The 13,528-nt window shown below is 43.9% G+C and overlaps 1 protein-coding gene across 1 annotated transcript; it reads left to right on the forward strand.

The window, feature by feature from the left end:
- Positions 1 to 4,726: 4,726 nt before the first annotated feature.
- RAP2B (RAP2B, member of RAS oncogene family) lies at positions 4,727 to 9,711 on the forward strand. The gene has a single exon (XM_003894936.4). It carries the CDS (start codon positions 5,248 to 5,250, stop codon positions 5,797 to 5,799), a length of 552 nt encoding a protein of 183 aa, XP_003894985.1. The 5' UTR covers positions 4,727 to 5,247; the 3' UTR covers positions 5,800 to 9,711.
- Positions 9,712 to 13,528: the final 3,817 nt, after the last annotated feature.

Below are 13,528 nucleotides of genomic sequence, written 5' to 3' on the forward strand. Positions count from 1 at the left end.
GCCTTGCTCTGTACACAGGCTGGAGTGCAATAGCATGGTCTTGGCTCACTGCAACCTCTGCCTCCTGGGTTTAAGCAGTTCTCCTGGCTCAGCCTCCCAAGTAGCTGGGACCACAGGTGTGCACCACTGTCACACAGCTAATTTTTGTATTTTTTAATTTTAGGGGTTTCACCATGTTGGCCAGGCTGGACTCAAACTCCTGACCTCATGATCTGCCTGCCTCAGGCTCCCAAAGTGCTGGGATTACAGGTGTCAACCATCGTGCCCGGCCTACTTCCACTTTCAAATAATGATATATGGTTACTATCAACTTACCTTTGGTGCTTTCAAAATCAGAATTTGTTTAGAATTTTTGTTTACCTATAGGTGACACTAAAACTATGAACATCATGAAATAAACCTCCATTTATCTTGTACAAATGAAAAGAACAAGCAGGTACTTATTTTCTTGAGGAATTAAAAGATTCGTGTTCTAAGAAATCTAATTCTTTCAAGGCCCAACCTGTGTATCTTGGAAGCAGGTCCCTGTGTGAGCAAAGGTTAGGAATGGGACCCCTGTTTATGCAAAGTATCAAGGTTAAGCTGTCTCTTCCTGATAGCTTTTACGTTAGATTGTTTTTCAGAAATGCCTTTCCACGTGATCTGAAAATGTTGTCTTCTTCAGACAAAAGATTTATCTATTGGATGCTTTGGTGTCTTTCCTCAAGATAGCACTGATTTAGTGTTTTCACCCCAATAAATGAAGACTTTGATCACTCCAGCATCTTTGTGACTCAGGGAGAGAGGCTGAAACATTAGTATACATTTTTCTGTGGATCAAAAACATGTTATGTCTTATCAAGGATTGATATGATCTTCTAACACAAATAGTTTGGAAAAGGATAAAATACCATTCACACATTTAATAAATATTTGAGGGCTTTCTACAGTACTTACAAGGGACAAAGGTGGCTCTAAAGATAAACTAGACATGGACCTTGCCCTTGAGTATTTCATGTGGTGCTTAAGGTGACAAGACTTAGCTATGTAAATGTAATAATTATGGTACAAGATAGATAATGTTTCACGCTGTGAGTGGGGGTAAAAATCTTCCTAACAAATTTTACATGAAGAAATGATCAACCTTAAAAATTTGTACACTGGGCTGGGGGCAGTGGCTCACGCCTGTAATCCCAGTACTTTGGGAGGCCGAGGTGAGTGGATCACCTGAGATCAGGAGTTCGAGACCAGCCTAGCCAACATGATGAAACCCTGTGTCTACTAAAAATACAAAAATTAGCTAGGTGTGGTGACAGGCACTTGTAATCCCAGTTACTTAGGAGGCTGAGGCTGGAGAATCACTTGAACCTGGGAGGCAGAGGTTGCAGTGAGCTGAGATCATGTCATTGCACTCCAGCCTCGGTGACAGAGCAAGACACTGTCAAAAAAAAAAAAAAAAAATTATACACTTTTCATTGCTTCATTTGAAATCCCAGAGCTCCAATATAAATCTTTCTGTGGAAGACCATCTGAATGTAATAAAAATTGCTATTGAAGAATTCCTAATAAAAAATATTCAGATTGTGGCATCTTTCTGGTACTGAGGGAGGCCACAAAGGTTCAGTAATACCCATCCACATGGCTACCTAGATTCTTAGGAATAGTCTTTTCTCAAGGGACTGTCAGGCTCTCTGGGTCTGAGCAGTAATTTGATGCACGTATGGGGTGCTGCAGCTTTAGAAACATGTTTCCATCTATTATCTGTTAATTATTATGCCTCTGGACAGCCTGGCACATGGTAAGGGCAGCTAAGACAGCAGGGTCCTCATTCTGCTCTGCTCTTTGCTGTAAAATGATTTGGTGACCAGATTCTCTCCAAGGTTCCTTGTGTAGCTAGGTGGGTAGGGCAAATTATATTATCACCGTTTTATAGAAAGGGAAACTAAGGTTAGGAGAACTTAAGTGACTTGCCTAAGGCCTCAACTGATATCCAATACTTAAGATTAGACTTCAGGCCCAGAAGGACAAAGCATTTGCTTCTATATCACACTCAGAACCACACCTAATATTTGTGGTTAAGAGTACAAAGAGAGGCTCACATAGCATTAACCTAAGTATTTAAGTCATAAATCAAGATAACAAACTGTTAAACAAAATATGATCTGTCCTCCCACCTTGACAAATACCTCCTACACGGAGCTGGATGGCCGGTTGTGAATTATGAATTCCTGGACTTCTCTAAGGGCCAGGCTGAAAGGTGTCATGGAGGATAAAGCTGATCGCAAATGATCCCTCTTCCTGCACTGCGAGGGGCCCAAAGCACCGGGAGTGTACACCTTAGCCCACAGGTCCAGGTACTGTCCACACCCCCAAAGAAGAGCTATTTTGGACACAGGAGTGAGTTCAGAGTCCCGACCAGATCCTGAAAGTGGACTTGGCACCATTTGGGCAGAGCAGTCCAGAGTTCCGACTATATGGAGCGTATACAGTCTAGAAGAGGGTCAGGCTCCAGCTGGGCCATCTACCTGACCGGAAGAGGGGCCCTGTCAGAGAAAAGCCAGAGGGTGGCTGTGAGCGGAGGTCCCTCTTGCTTGGGTTTAAGAGCCAGTCTGAACACACTGCCTCTAAATTCACCCAAGAAAGAATAACATACCGGAACATTCATGTGACAGGTAAGTATGGTCTAGTGGTTATGAGACTAGGCTCTGCAGGCAAATCCCTTGGTTGGAATCTTAGGTTGACCACTTTCTAGTTGTGGCATCGCAGGCAAATTACTGATCATCTCAGCCTCAGTTTCCTCATCTTTAAAATGGGTAAATAATTATTATTATGAGGAGTGACAGTACATGTAAAACGCTTGGCGGACATTACATATTGGGTGAATGTTGGCAGGGTTCTCTCCAGCTTAGGCGAGTTTGCCTCTGAGAGGTTTTTCTGGAGAATTATATAAGCTTCATTACATCCAAGCACTCTGACAGTCAAGGTGAAAGTCTCCTCTCTCCACTAAACGATGGGGTGAGGCGCGGGTGTGGGCACCACCCACTCCACCCAAGGAATCAGGGGCAGCCCACGTCCCGCCCGGTTCGGTGCCCAAGGACTTCACGCTGCAGACGCGCTGAAGAAGCTTCGGCCAGGGGTTTGGAGGTTAACTAGCAAACGCAGTGTGAGTCACGGCGGCATTAGGAACTGAAACCAAGTGTTAGCCATGCCCAGGTTTACCCTCCAATGCTGACGGTGAAACCAGGGAGCAGTGACATCAGGACTGGGAGCCAGCGCTGACGCAGCTCCACCGCCTCCCTCCCCACCCCACACCCGTGGCGCGCGCCGCCGCGCTCAGCCTGCAGACAGGTCTTGACATCCCTCCTCAGAGAGGAGCAAGGGAGTCGGAACAAGTCGGGGCATCTCCCTCGCACCTCCCGGGAGCGCCAGCCCAGCTAAGTCTAGCGATTGTCCGCCAGCCAGCGAAGACGCTTCCTCTGAGGCAAGCTTGGACACTCCCCTACCCCTCCGGGTGAAACGAATTCCAAGTGGCCCATTCGGCTCCTCGCCCCCCTCCCACTCCCTGCAAAAAAACTTGGCAACTCTGAGGTTTCTTGCGGACCAAAACCTGTAATTAGCCCTTTGTGCTCCCTTTGAGGGGCAGTCGTGACTGGAAACCGAGGAGTCAGACTCTCTCGAAAACACCAACAAAGAACTATATTTAGTTCTGAGCTCTCAGCCTAAATGCCTCTTATTTTTTCACTTTTACTTCAAAACGCCTGGGTTGGGGAAGTGGGAGGCAGGGGGTGGGGGAGCAGCGGAGAAAGAACAGCTGTGCCTCCGCCTCTCCTCTCAATCTCTATAAATAACCAATCGCGAGCGGAGGCTACTTTTTAGCCAATGAAGCGCCCCAAACTGATAAAGCCTTGGCGGCAGCCAATCAACAACACTTAGGGGTGTGAGACTCGCGTCCCGAGACCAATGAGTGCGGCGTCTGGGAGAGGTAATTTGAGCTAGAGTGTGGGTGTGTGGTGCAAAAGCTTCCTACTTCCAAGCCCAAAAACCTGCTCTGCGACTGAGCATGCCCTGAACTAACTGCGGGCGCCCGGAGACTTCTGGATTGGGATGTAATCTAGTCTCCGGGTTTTGACCGCACCCGAGCTGGGAGGTGGGTACGACCCGCGGGACCCTGCCCCGAGAGAGCTGCAGGTACCAGAGGCTACCCCTTTCCTAGTCGGGACAGTATCTCAGGCTTGGAGTACCTCCTGTTTTCTTTGTGCAAGGCTGCAGTGCACAGAGTAGCGTTTCTGTGGCGAACGGTGTAGAAAAATCTATGGGGCCGGGATGCTCCGCCGGCTGCTCGTGCATTCCACGGCACCCACATGACTTCGGGTTTCCGGCCCCAGACACACGCCCGCCCCGGGCTGGGTGAATGGCGTCCTTGGGCCTTTGATAACGGGAGTTGGCAAGACCACAGCCTACTCCATCCTGAGGCGGCCCGCCGCACCCACATGCTTCTCGCAGAGCCGCCGCCCTTGTCCACCACTCCCACAGCTGTAAAAGAAAGCGGCCTGCATACTCCCTACAGCGCTCTCCTCGCTCCAGTGTACGCACACACACCCCATCTCCCAGCCAGTTCCTAACTCGCGCCACTCCCCAAACTGGACTCAAATCCGGAGCCCCGCCTACATCCCCGCCCCCTCCCGGCCCCGCGGAAAACCAGGAGCGGCCGCTTGGGTAAGGCGCGGCCGGAACGCACTGGGCATGCTCGCCGGGGAGGGGAGGGCCGGGCTGCGCGCGGCGAGTAGGAAGCCCTCGCCCAGTAGAGGCTGCGGGAGAGAGCGCGATGGGCCGCGGCGGTGGGCGCACGTTCCGCGGGGACTCATGCCACGCGCGTCCCGTCCCGACGCGCAATTAGCAGCCACCTCCGCAGCCCGCCGCCACCGCCTCCCCGCCCTCCCGGGCTGCCGCAGCTAGGAGCTCCAGCCATCGCCTCGCGCAGGCTGCGGGCATTGTCCTCCCGGTTCGCCGCCCGGGCTGCTGCTGCTGCCGCCGCGGACTGCTGCGGGGCCCCGACCCGCGCCCCAGGGACACGCCGCCGCCGCGGGCCGGCCCGGCGCCCGGCCCCCGCTCGGTGGTTTCCGCCCTGCGTTCTCTGGGCTACTCTCTCCTGGGTTTTTCCTGAGGAGCTGAGGAAGGGGAAGAGAAGTCCAGCCGCCAAGCCCAGCCTTCTCCGGCGCGCAGCCCCGACGGGGCCGCGGCAGGCGCGGCGAGAGCGCTGACGGAGCCATGAGAGAGTACAAAGTGGTGGTGCTGGGCTCGGGCGGCGTGGGCAAGTCCGCGCTCACCGTGCAGTTCGTGACGGGCTCCTTCATCGAGAAGTACGACCCGACCATCGAAGACTTCTACCGCAAGGAGATTGAGGTGGACTCGTCGCCGTCGGTGCTGGAGATCCTGGATACTGCGGGCACCGAGCAGTTCGCGTCCATGCGGGACCTGTATATCAAGAACGGTCAGGGCTTCATCCTGGTCTACAGCCTCGTCAACCAGCAGAGCTTCCAGGACATCAAGCCCATGCGGGACCAGATCATCCGCGTGAAGCGGTACGAGCGCGTGCCCATGATCCTGGTGGGCAACAAGGTGGACCTGGAGGGCGAGCGCGAGGTCTCGTACGGCGAGGGCAAGGCCCTGGCTGAGGAGTGGAGCTGCCCCTTCATGGAGACGTCGGCCAAAAACAAAGCCTCGGTAGACGAGCTGTTTGCCGAGATCGTGCGGCAGATGAACTACGCGGCGCAGCCCAACGGCGATGAGGGCTGCTGCTCGGCCTGCGTGATCCTCTGAGGCGGCCGCCGCGCGCCGGCAGCGCTCTGCGCACAAAAGCCAAACGCATCCGACTCTCTAAATGTGATTTCTTTCTTGCTTTGAGATTGGAGACCACTTTGCATTGGCCAGGGTGTCTTGGGAGCCCGGCTGGCCTCCGCGGCCGGCGTCCCCTGCCTCCACCCTGTACCCGAGGGGGTGTCCCGTCCTGCCCATCCGATACTCTGGTGGAAATGTGGTTCTTTGCAGCATGTACGTTTCTCCCTGATTTTGGTTGATGCATATTTCCCCGTTTAAGTAGCCGTTAGGGCGCAGTATCGGCAGCTTGACACCCACCAAGCAAAAGTTTCAGCCTGGAAAAAAAATGGGAGGGGGGGGGGGGGGGGAAAAGGGGGGGGAGAAGGTGGAAATGGTTTTTCTTTTTTTTTTTTTTTTTTTTGGTCAACAACCGTTTTTCTAGTTCCAAGTTTTAAATACATGGAAGGAAGTCCGGGAGAACCATATGAAGGAGCAGGAGGAGAGGAAGAAACTTTTGTTTTTTTCCTTGTTTTCCAGGAGTAGCTGGAAGTTAAGATTGGGTTCCTTTTCTGCCAGCTTGGAAGGGCAACCCCATGACTGATTGCGATTCTGAGGATGTCTATGCAAAGTTGGATTCTTGTTACAGTGTATCCAATCTGAAGTATTGCACATCTGAACTGGGACTGTTAACACTGATGCCAATACAGTGTGGGGTGCCAGAAAGTGTCTGCTGATATTTGTGGAAAAAAAAATCTATTTTGTTTACCTACTGTATCAAAGGGGAGTCTGGGGGAGAACGGTAGTATTTTTTTTTTTTTTTTATCAGCTGTGAAAAAAATGTTACAGATCTGCACATTTTCGTGTGTACTATGGTGTGTGTGTGTGTGTGTGTGTGGTATGTGTGTGTTTTAAGTTTAGCCTTTTGTTTTTGTTTTTTGGTTGGCAGTAACCGATTTTAATGACTAGCTTTTTAAAATACAGTACAAAGACTTTGTAAATGTGATTCAGGGCCCCCAGCACCCCTGTGTCTGCAGAGTGCCTTCAAAACTCAGCTGTTCCAGCCGGTGCCAACCTGTGAACTTCCCACCATATCCCAGAATCTGCTATTCCCCAAACCACTTCCCAGTTTCCTTTCAATAATCTTTCAGAAGGAGCCAGGACAATAGGGCCTGTTGTTTAGTGAATTTCTTTATTATTTTCAGCCTTTAAAATGTAATTTCCATCTCTTGCAATGAATTTGTTTCCTTTTTTTTTTTTTTTTTTTTTGCTTCATTTTGCTTAAGTTTTCAGGTATTTAGCTCCCCTTTTATATTATTTTTAAATTTTTAAATTACCTGTTGTAGGGTGTTCCTCCAGAAGCAAAGAGCAAAATTTTACTGTTGCGATGTACCAATTCTAACTAATTGTAATTTTTAATTTTATGCGTTTAATCATTGTCTCTTCATTTTAAGACTTTTAATACAAATGTCATTTTTAAAGAAACCCAAAACTATTGTTTGTGTTTCTGTGTTTCATATTCAGTGATTTAATACAGTATCATGGCTGAGGTGGATGGGGTAGGTGCATGATACTCTCCCGAGCTATTTGTGAAATTTTAAAGACAGAAGTGTCTCAGTGACAAGATGGATGACACTACTCCCAACTTTTTAAATTTGGAGAAAACCATCAAGGTCGAGGAAGCCCTGGGTATGGCCATTACCATCTGATTAGAAGATGAACAGGTATTTTGAATCTGATCTGATGTGGAACAGTTTACCTCATTGTAGGTAGGGAACAAGAGAACCCATCTATTAAAATTGCCTTAGATCTGGGAAAGTAACCATCCATCTGGCAAAGTAGGATGGCGCTTTAAAATTTTTCTTCCTTTTTTCCCCATGTTTATATCACACATCAAGTCGAAAACATGTTTGGGAAAGATGGTTTTCAATTCTTAAGTTATACCTAGTGATGTTTTTTGCAGTACATTTGAGTAGGTTGTGGACACTGTCTCAACCCTTTTGAGGTTTTGATTTGGAAATAGATTTAAAAGAAAACAGGCTAAGATAATATCCTTGTTCTCCTTTACACCCTGCAGTTTGGACCATATTTGACCTCATAAGTTTTTCCTTTTAACAGTAGGAGGCAGTGTGAGCTTTTTATTTTTTATTTTTCTTAAGGTGGTCTTAGTAATATAACGTGTTCATACATATCAAGAGAGTACTTGGTATACCTTAGGTCTATGAAGTGCAGCTGAAATCTGAAGAGTCTTGACAAAGGGATTTATACCCTTGACAAAACCAAAAGAAATTACAGGCCACAGGTTTCTTTAAAGCTGTGTTAACATATCTTGCCTTAAAATGTGTGTGTGTGTTTTTGCTTTGCTTTTTTTGTTTTTGCCCAGGAGGCATCTTGGTACTCCAGCAATGGAGGAAGAATAGAAGTTTTGCCTGGCGATGGTCCTACTGCCATTTTTTTTTTTTTTCCCACTCTGATCTCACTTAAGTTTGATATCAAACACAATTGGGAGACAATAGTATCAATATTCTAAATGTAGAAATTAAAAGATTCTGTATAAATTTATGCCTTTGCAAAGATTCATTCTTGTATTTGAATAAATTTAGTTGCTAAAGTAGATCCAAAGTGTTAAAAATGCTGAAGTCATGTCTGGAGGGTTTTTTAAGAAAAGGCATTTGGCATTTGACTGTCTTGTGTTTTATTTTTAAGTTTTTGGAAACCTTTTGACATAAAATGCTGCCAAGTATCTAAGAAATGTATATACTGATGAAATATTTGAAAGTGGAAAATTGGAAATGAAATACGTTGCTGGGTGTGTTAATCAGCTTCGCCCAGGATTTAGTCACGTGGAGGGCTTCTTTATAGGTCTAGGATGGCAGAGCAGAAGATTTTAATATGCTTTTATTAAGTACTGTAAAATAAATGCTTTTTGGATTCTTAATGAAAGCAATTTTATGTTTGCCTGAAGCAAGCAAATAGTGTTTTTGATTTTATCCCATATTTTCTTGGTAAAATTGACAGAAATTAGAACACTGCTATTTTTTTCTTAAAAATGTTTTTAAGAATATGTTAGATTCTTTGGCTATTAAGAATCCCTTCTGGTATTAGGGTGTGAAGAGATAAGAGCATTTGTTTCAATGAAAAAGTTAGTGTTAAAGGAAGTGAGTCAGGGAGGGCGGAGTTTGTTGTACCGCAATCACCTGTCAAAACAGAAATTGGGTGGGAAAGGAGTCTTTATCTTAGGGAGCAAAAGCTGACTTTTTAAACTTGACCCCTGCTGTTTTTAAACAGCTTTTCCTTTTGGTTTCTGACAGTCAACCCAGGTTTCATGTTATGTCAAAAGGGTTATTTTTGTCCTCCTTTTTTAATAGCCTCAGGAAAGTTAAAGGTATTATCTTAAGTCTAACACTCTCTAGTCTTTGAGAGTTATGGTTCTTTGGTAGAACAATTTCCATGTTGTTAACTGTTGTAGACTTCATTGAAACACATTTTGGGACCAGATGTATTTGGGGATAGAATTCTTTAAATTTATGGGACTTCATGCTTCCTGATTACTTTTTCCTGTGGTTGGGAATCCTAGAATGCCTGATCTATTTGATCTGTTCAGGTAGTTTTGTTATTGTACCCTCTTTGGGGTCATATTCTAGTATTTCTCACAGGGGGTATGAGAAACAGAAAGCTATATGTAGCAGCTGGTCTTGAGAAATAGAAGCACCTTAACTGTCATAAGAGCATAGATTTTTGTTTTTTCCTCAACAGCCAGAATAAGTTCCTGCATTATAAGTATAAAGGGAACCAATATTTAATTTGGAGATGATCACTGTTAAAATGATACCAAACATTTGTCACAGTGTCTTATTTGGGGGAAGTTTGCTAATATAAATTTTGTCTGTGAAAATATAGTAAATTTTAAAATACTAATATAACGTGGTATTTTTTATTGCAGTATTTTATGCAGACTATTAGGAATGATTCGATGCATTTAATTGAACAGAGTGCTAGTTCTAGGTGAGATCTTTATCTATTAACAGGATTTTGAAACTTTGAGAAGGCTATGGGGATCATCTAGTCCAAAAGTTCTCAAACTTGACCATATATCAAAATCACCTGGAGCTTAAAACATGTACTGCTGGGACCCTCCTCCAGTTTCTGATCCAGTGGGTCTCGGGTAGGGTCTCAATTTTCATTTCTAACAAGTTTCCAAGTGATTGTGTTATTGCTGTTCCAGAGACCACACTTTGAAAACCAGTGATCTAGACTGAACTGCAAATTAGTACTATACTGAGAGCCACCTAGATATTGAGACACAGACTTATGTCACACGTTTTGGAGTGCTGTCTACTTCAGTTAGGGAATAATCTCTATTGAAATCTACAGCTGAAGAGGAAATATACCATTTATACTAAGACTAACTGTTGTGTGTGAAATAGAATAAGCTTGGCGGGTAGTTTTTTATCATTTTCACATTATTACAGCAACATTTTGACTATGGTTTTCAATGTTAATTCAGAAGTTGACTTTAAATGAAAATGTGGTTAGAATAGAGGCATAGCCTAAGTGATCAGAATCAACATTCCCCTTCTCCCCAACCTAGGGAAAAAAAATTTGAAAAGTATGTCTTCAATAAAAGGGGACACTTTAAAGTATTTGTCTTCTCTTCAACATTAAAAAACAAAGATTTTAAGTTTTCATGGCAAGGGTTCTAAAAATCATTGTGTTAGAGAATTTAAATCTTCAGATCATGGTAAGCACATGCGTATGTGTGTGCTCAATTTCTTAGACTTCCAGGTGTTAATTCCTTCTCATTTAGTTCTACTGTAATCCATTCTGGGAAAATGCATACCACAAAACTGTGTATCTTGCAGCTTCTTTTGTTATGCATCTTAATTCCCTCAGAAGGTGCCAGAACTTTATGTTACAGATGTGGGTTTTTAAAGACAGTTTGGGGGGCTTCTAAAGAAACAATAGTAGATCTAATTACAAGTACTGGATTGCTTACTTCAAATTTCTCTTTTACAATTTAGAAAGTTTAGTACCAGTTTATAGACTGAGGGAGTAATAGCTACTATTTAGATGCTAAGAATAATATCATGCTTGGGTGGGGAAGAAAGGCCCTTACTCAAATCTCCATTTTCATTTTTAACGCTTCCTGGACTTCAGTTATTTTCTTGCTTTTGTCTCAAGAATAATAAATATTTTTGGTGAAAAATTTTTTTTGTTGAACCCTGTTATTGTTACTGTCATTTTCATAGCACAATAGTCTACAGCTCTCTGTAGTAGCTTAATAGCTATTTGCTGAATGAATGGAACATGGAGTGTTACATCTGAAACTATTCTATTAGAAGGTGAAAAATGTTGATTGAAGAATGGTAGGATTTTATCTTCCCTACCTATGATAAATTTATTAAGATTGTCTTTGGAGCTATGTCTTTCATTCCAACTACACAGAAATAAATTTTTTTTTTTTAAGTTTAGTTTGCCCATCTGATAAAGGAACATTCCTATATGCTGTTCTAAGGTTCATTTTCAACAAAAGTTACAGACATTTATGGTTGATAGTTTGGGATCTATGACAATTTTAGGGAACTCCATAATCAAAAGGCTATTGCTGGTGATAGTACAATGAAACGCTGACTTCAGTATATTTTTTTCTTGGCTTTCATTTTATGGTTTTTTCTACTACTGTTAATATGGACTAATACTTGATTTTATGAACCTGTTTTAATTTTAGGGTTATATTTATATTGGAATAATATATTTTAAAAGTGTCCTATACTATGAATTTATTTGCCATATATAAGACAATCAGAATTATCTGATAGTTCATTCTAATCCTGGTTAATAACGATTAGGACTAAACTAAAGAAGGAAAAAACAATTGAGATGATAATTTTTTATTTTTTTTGAGATGGAGTTTCGCTCTAGTTGCCCAGGCTGGAGTGCAATGGTGGGATCTGGGCTCACTGCAACCTCCGCTTCCTGGGTTCAGGCAATTCTCCTGCCTCAGCCTCTCTAGTAGCTGGGAATACAGGCGATCATCACCACGCCTGGCTAATTTTTGTATTTTTGGTAGAGACAGCATTTCACCATACTGGCCAGGCTAGTCATGAACTCCTGACCTTGTGGTCTGCCCGCTTTGGCCTCCCAAAGTGCTGGGATTACAGGTATGAGCCACCCACCCGGCCTTTTTTTTTGAGATGGAGTTTGGCTCTGTCGCCCAGGCTGGAGTGCAATGGGGCAATCTCGGCTCACTGCAACCTCTGCCTCCCGAATTCAAGCGATTATCCTGCCTCAGCCTCCTGAGTAGCTAGGATTACAGGCGCGCACCACCACGCCTGGCTAATTTTTATATTTTTAGTAGAGATGAAGTTTCACCTTGTTGGTCAGGATGGTCTCGAACTCCTTGTGACCTTGTGATCCACCCACCTCCCAAGTGTTGGGATTACAGGCCTGAGCCACCGCGCCCGGCCAAGATGATAATTTTATTAAAAAAAAAAAAGATGTAGAGACAAGGTCTTGCCATGTTGCCCAGGCTGGTCTCAAATTCCTGGGCGCAGGATATCCTCCCTCTTCAGTCCCCCAAAGTGCTGGTATTGCAGGCCTGAGCCACTGCATCTGGCCAGGAGTGACAATTTCTAAAGCCTTAATTAGTGAAACGGTTTGTTTTGAGAAGCAGAAATGGCTAAGTGGTATAGACATGCAGGAAAAGCAAAATGGCCTTATGACTATTGAAATTATGAGTGTTGATCTGTTTTATAAATTGGAGGAGACAACTATTTGCATTCTTTCTTGCCTAATTGACTAAAATTACTCATTTTAAAATGAATTATCTTGCAAAATTATGTGAGGTTAAGTTTGTCAGAGGATTGAAAATGTGGTTGGTTTATTTGTGGTAATTGTGAAAAATCGCAAAGGTAGCAAAATTTTTTAAAAAATGGAAAAGAGAAGGACTATTGATGGCTTGTGAATACAGGTGTCCCCAGAAGGCTTGAGACCAACCTTAATTGTTAAGAATATTGTTGCAGTGGAAGTTGGTAAGCAGCTGAAATTGATTCATTGATTATTCAACACTTATTGAGCACATACTATTATTAATAGCTGTACTGTGAGCACTAATACTTAAAAGAGAAAGTCAGCTGAAAGTGCAACAGCTTTATGCTCTTTTTCACTATAATTTGTGAAGTAGTGTATATTAAACAATAATAGTATATGGAAAAGCACATCTACATGTGTCATCAGTTATAATACTGTGGGGCTGCTTGGCAGACAATAGAGTAGATAAATTTTTTGAACACTGGGCCTTTTTGAAAGGTATGTGGAAGTTATAAATAAAAATGGATTCCATAAATTTTAAATAATAATTTTTCTGTTGTATGTGAAACTGTAATAAGATTGTCATTTTATTTACTTTTCTGCATCATTTTCAACTTCCTTTTTGAGATTAGCTAAAATTGAACACTTACAAGGAGGAAATGATTTTACTTTTATATTTTCATGTCCAAGGGAAGAGGAAAACATGAAGAAAACAGATTTATAAAATTTATTCACAAGGCCGGGCATGGTGGCTCACACCTGTAATCCCAGCAGTTTGAGAGGCTGAGGTGGGTGGATCACGAGGTCAGGAGTTCAAGACCAGCCTGCCCAAGATGGTGAAACCCCATCTCTGCTAAAAATACAAAAATTAGCCAGGCACGGTGGGAGGTACCTGTAATTCCAGCTACTCAGGAGGCTGAGGCAG

This window comes from Papio anubis, chromosome 2 (genome assembly GCF_008728515.1).
Source record: "Papio anubis isolate 15944 chromosome 2, Panubis1.0, whole genome shotgun sequence".
NCBI classification, from domain to species: Eukaryota; Metazoa; Chordata; class Mammalia; order Primates; family Cercopithecidae; genus Papio; species Papio anubis.

What these genes read in the sequence shown, in the direction of transcription:
- RAP2B (XM_003894936.4), top strand. Translation starts at nt 5,248, where the DNA reads ATGAGAGAGTACAAAGTGGTGGTGCTGGGCTCGGGCGGCGTGGGCAAG.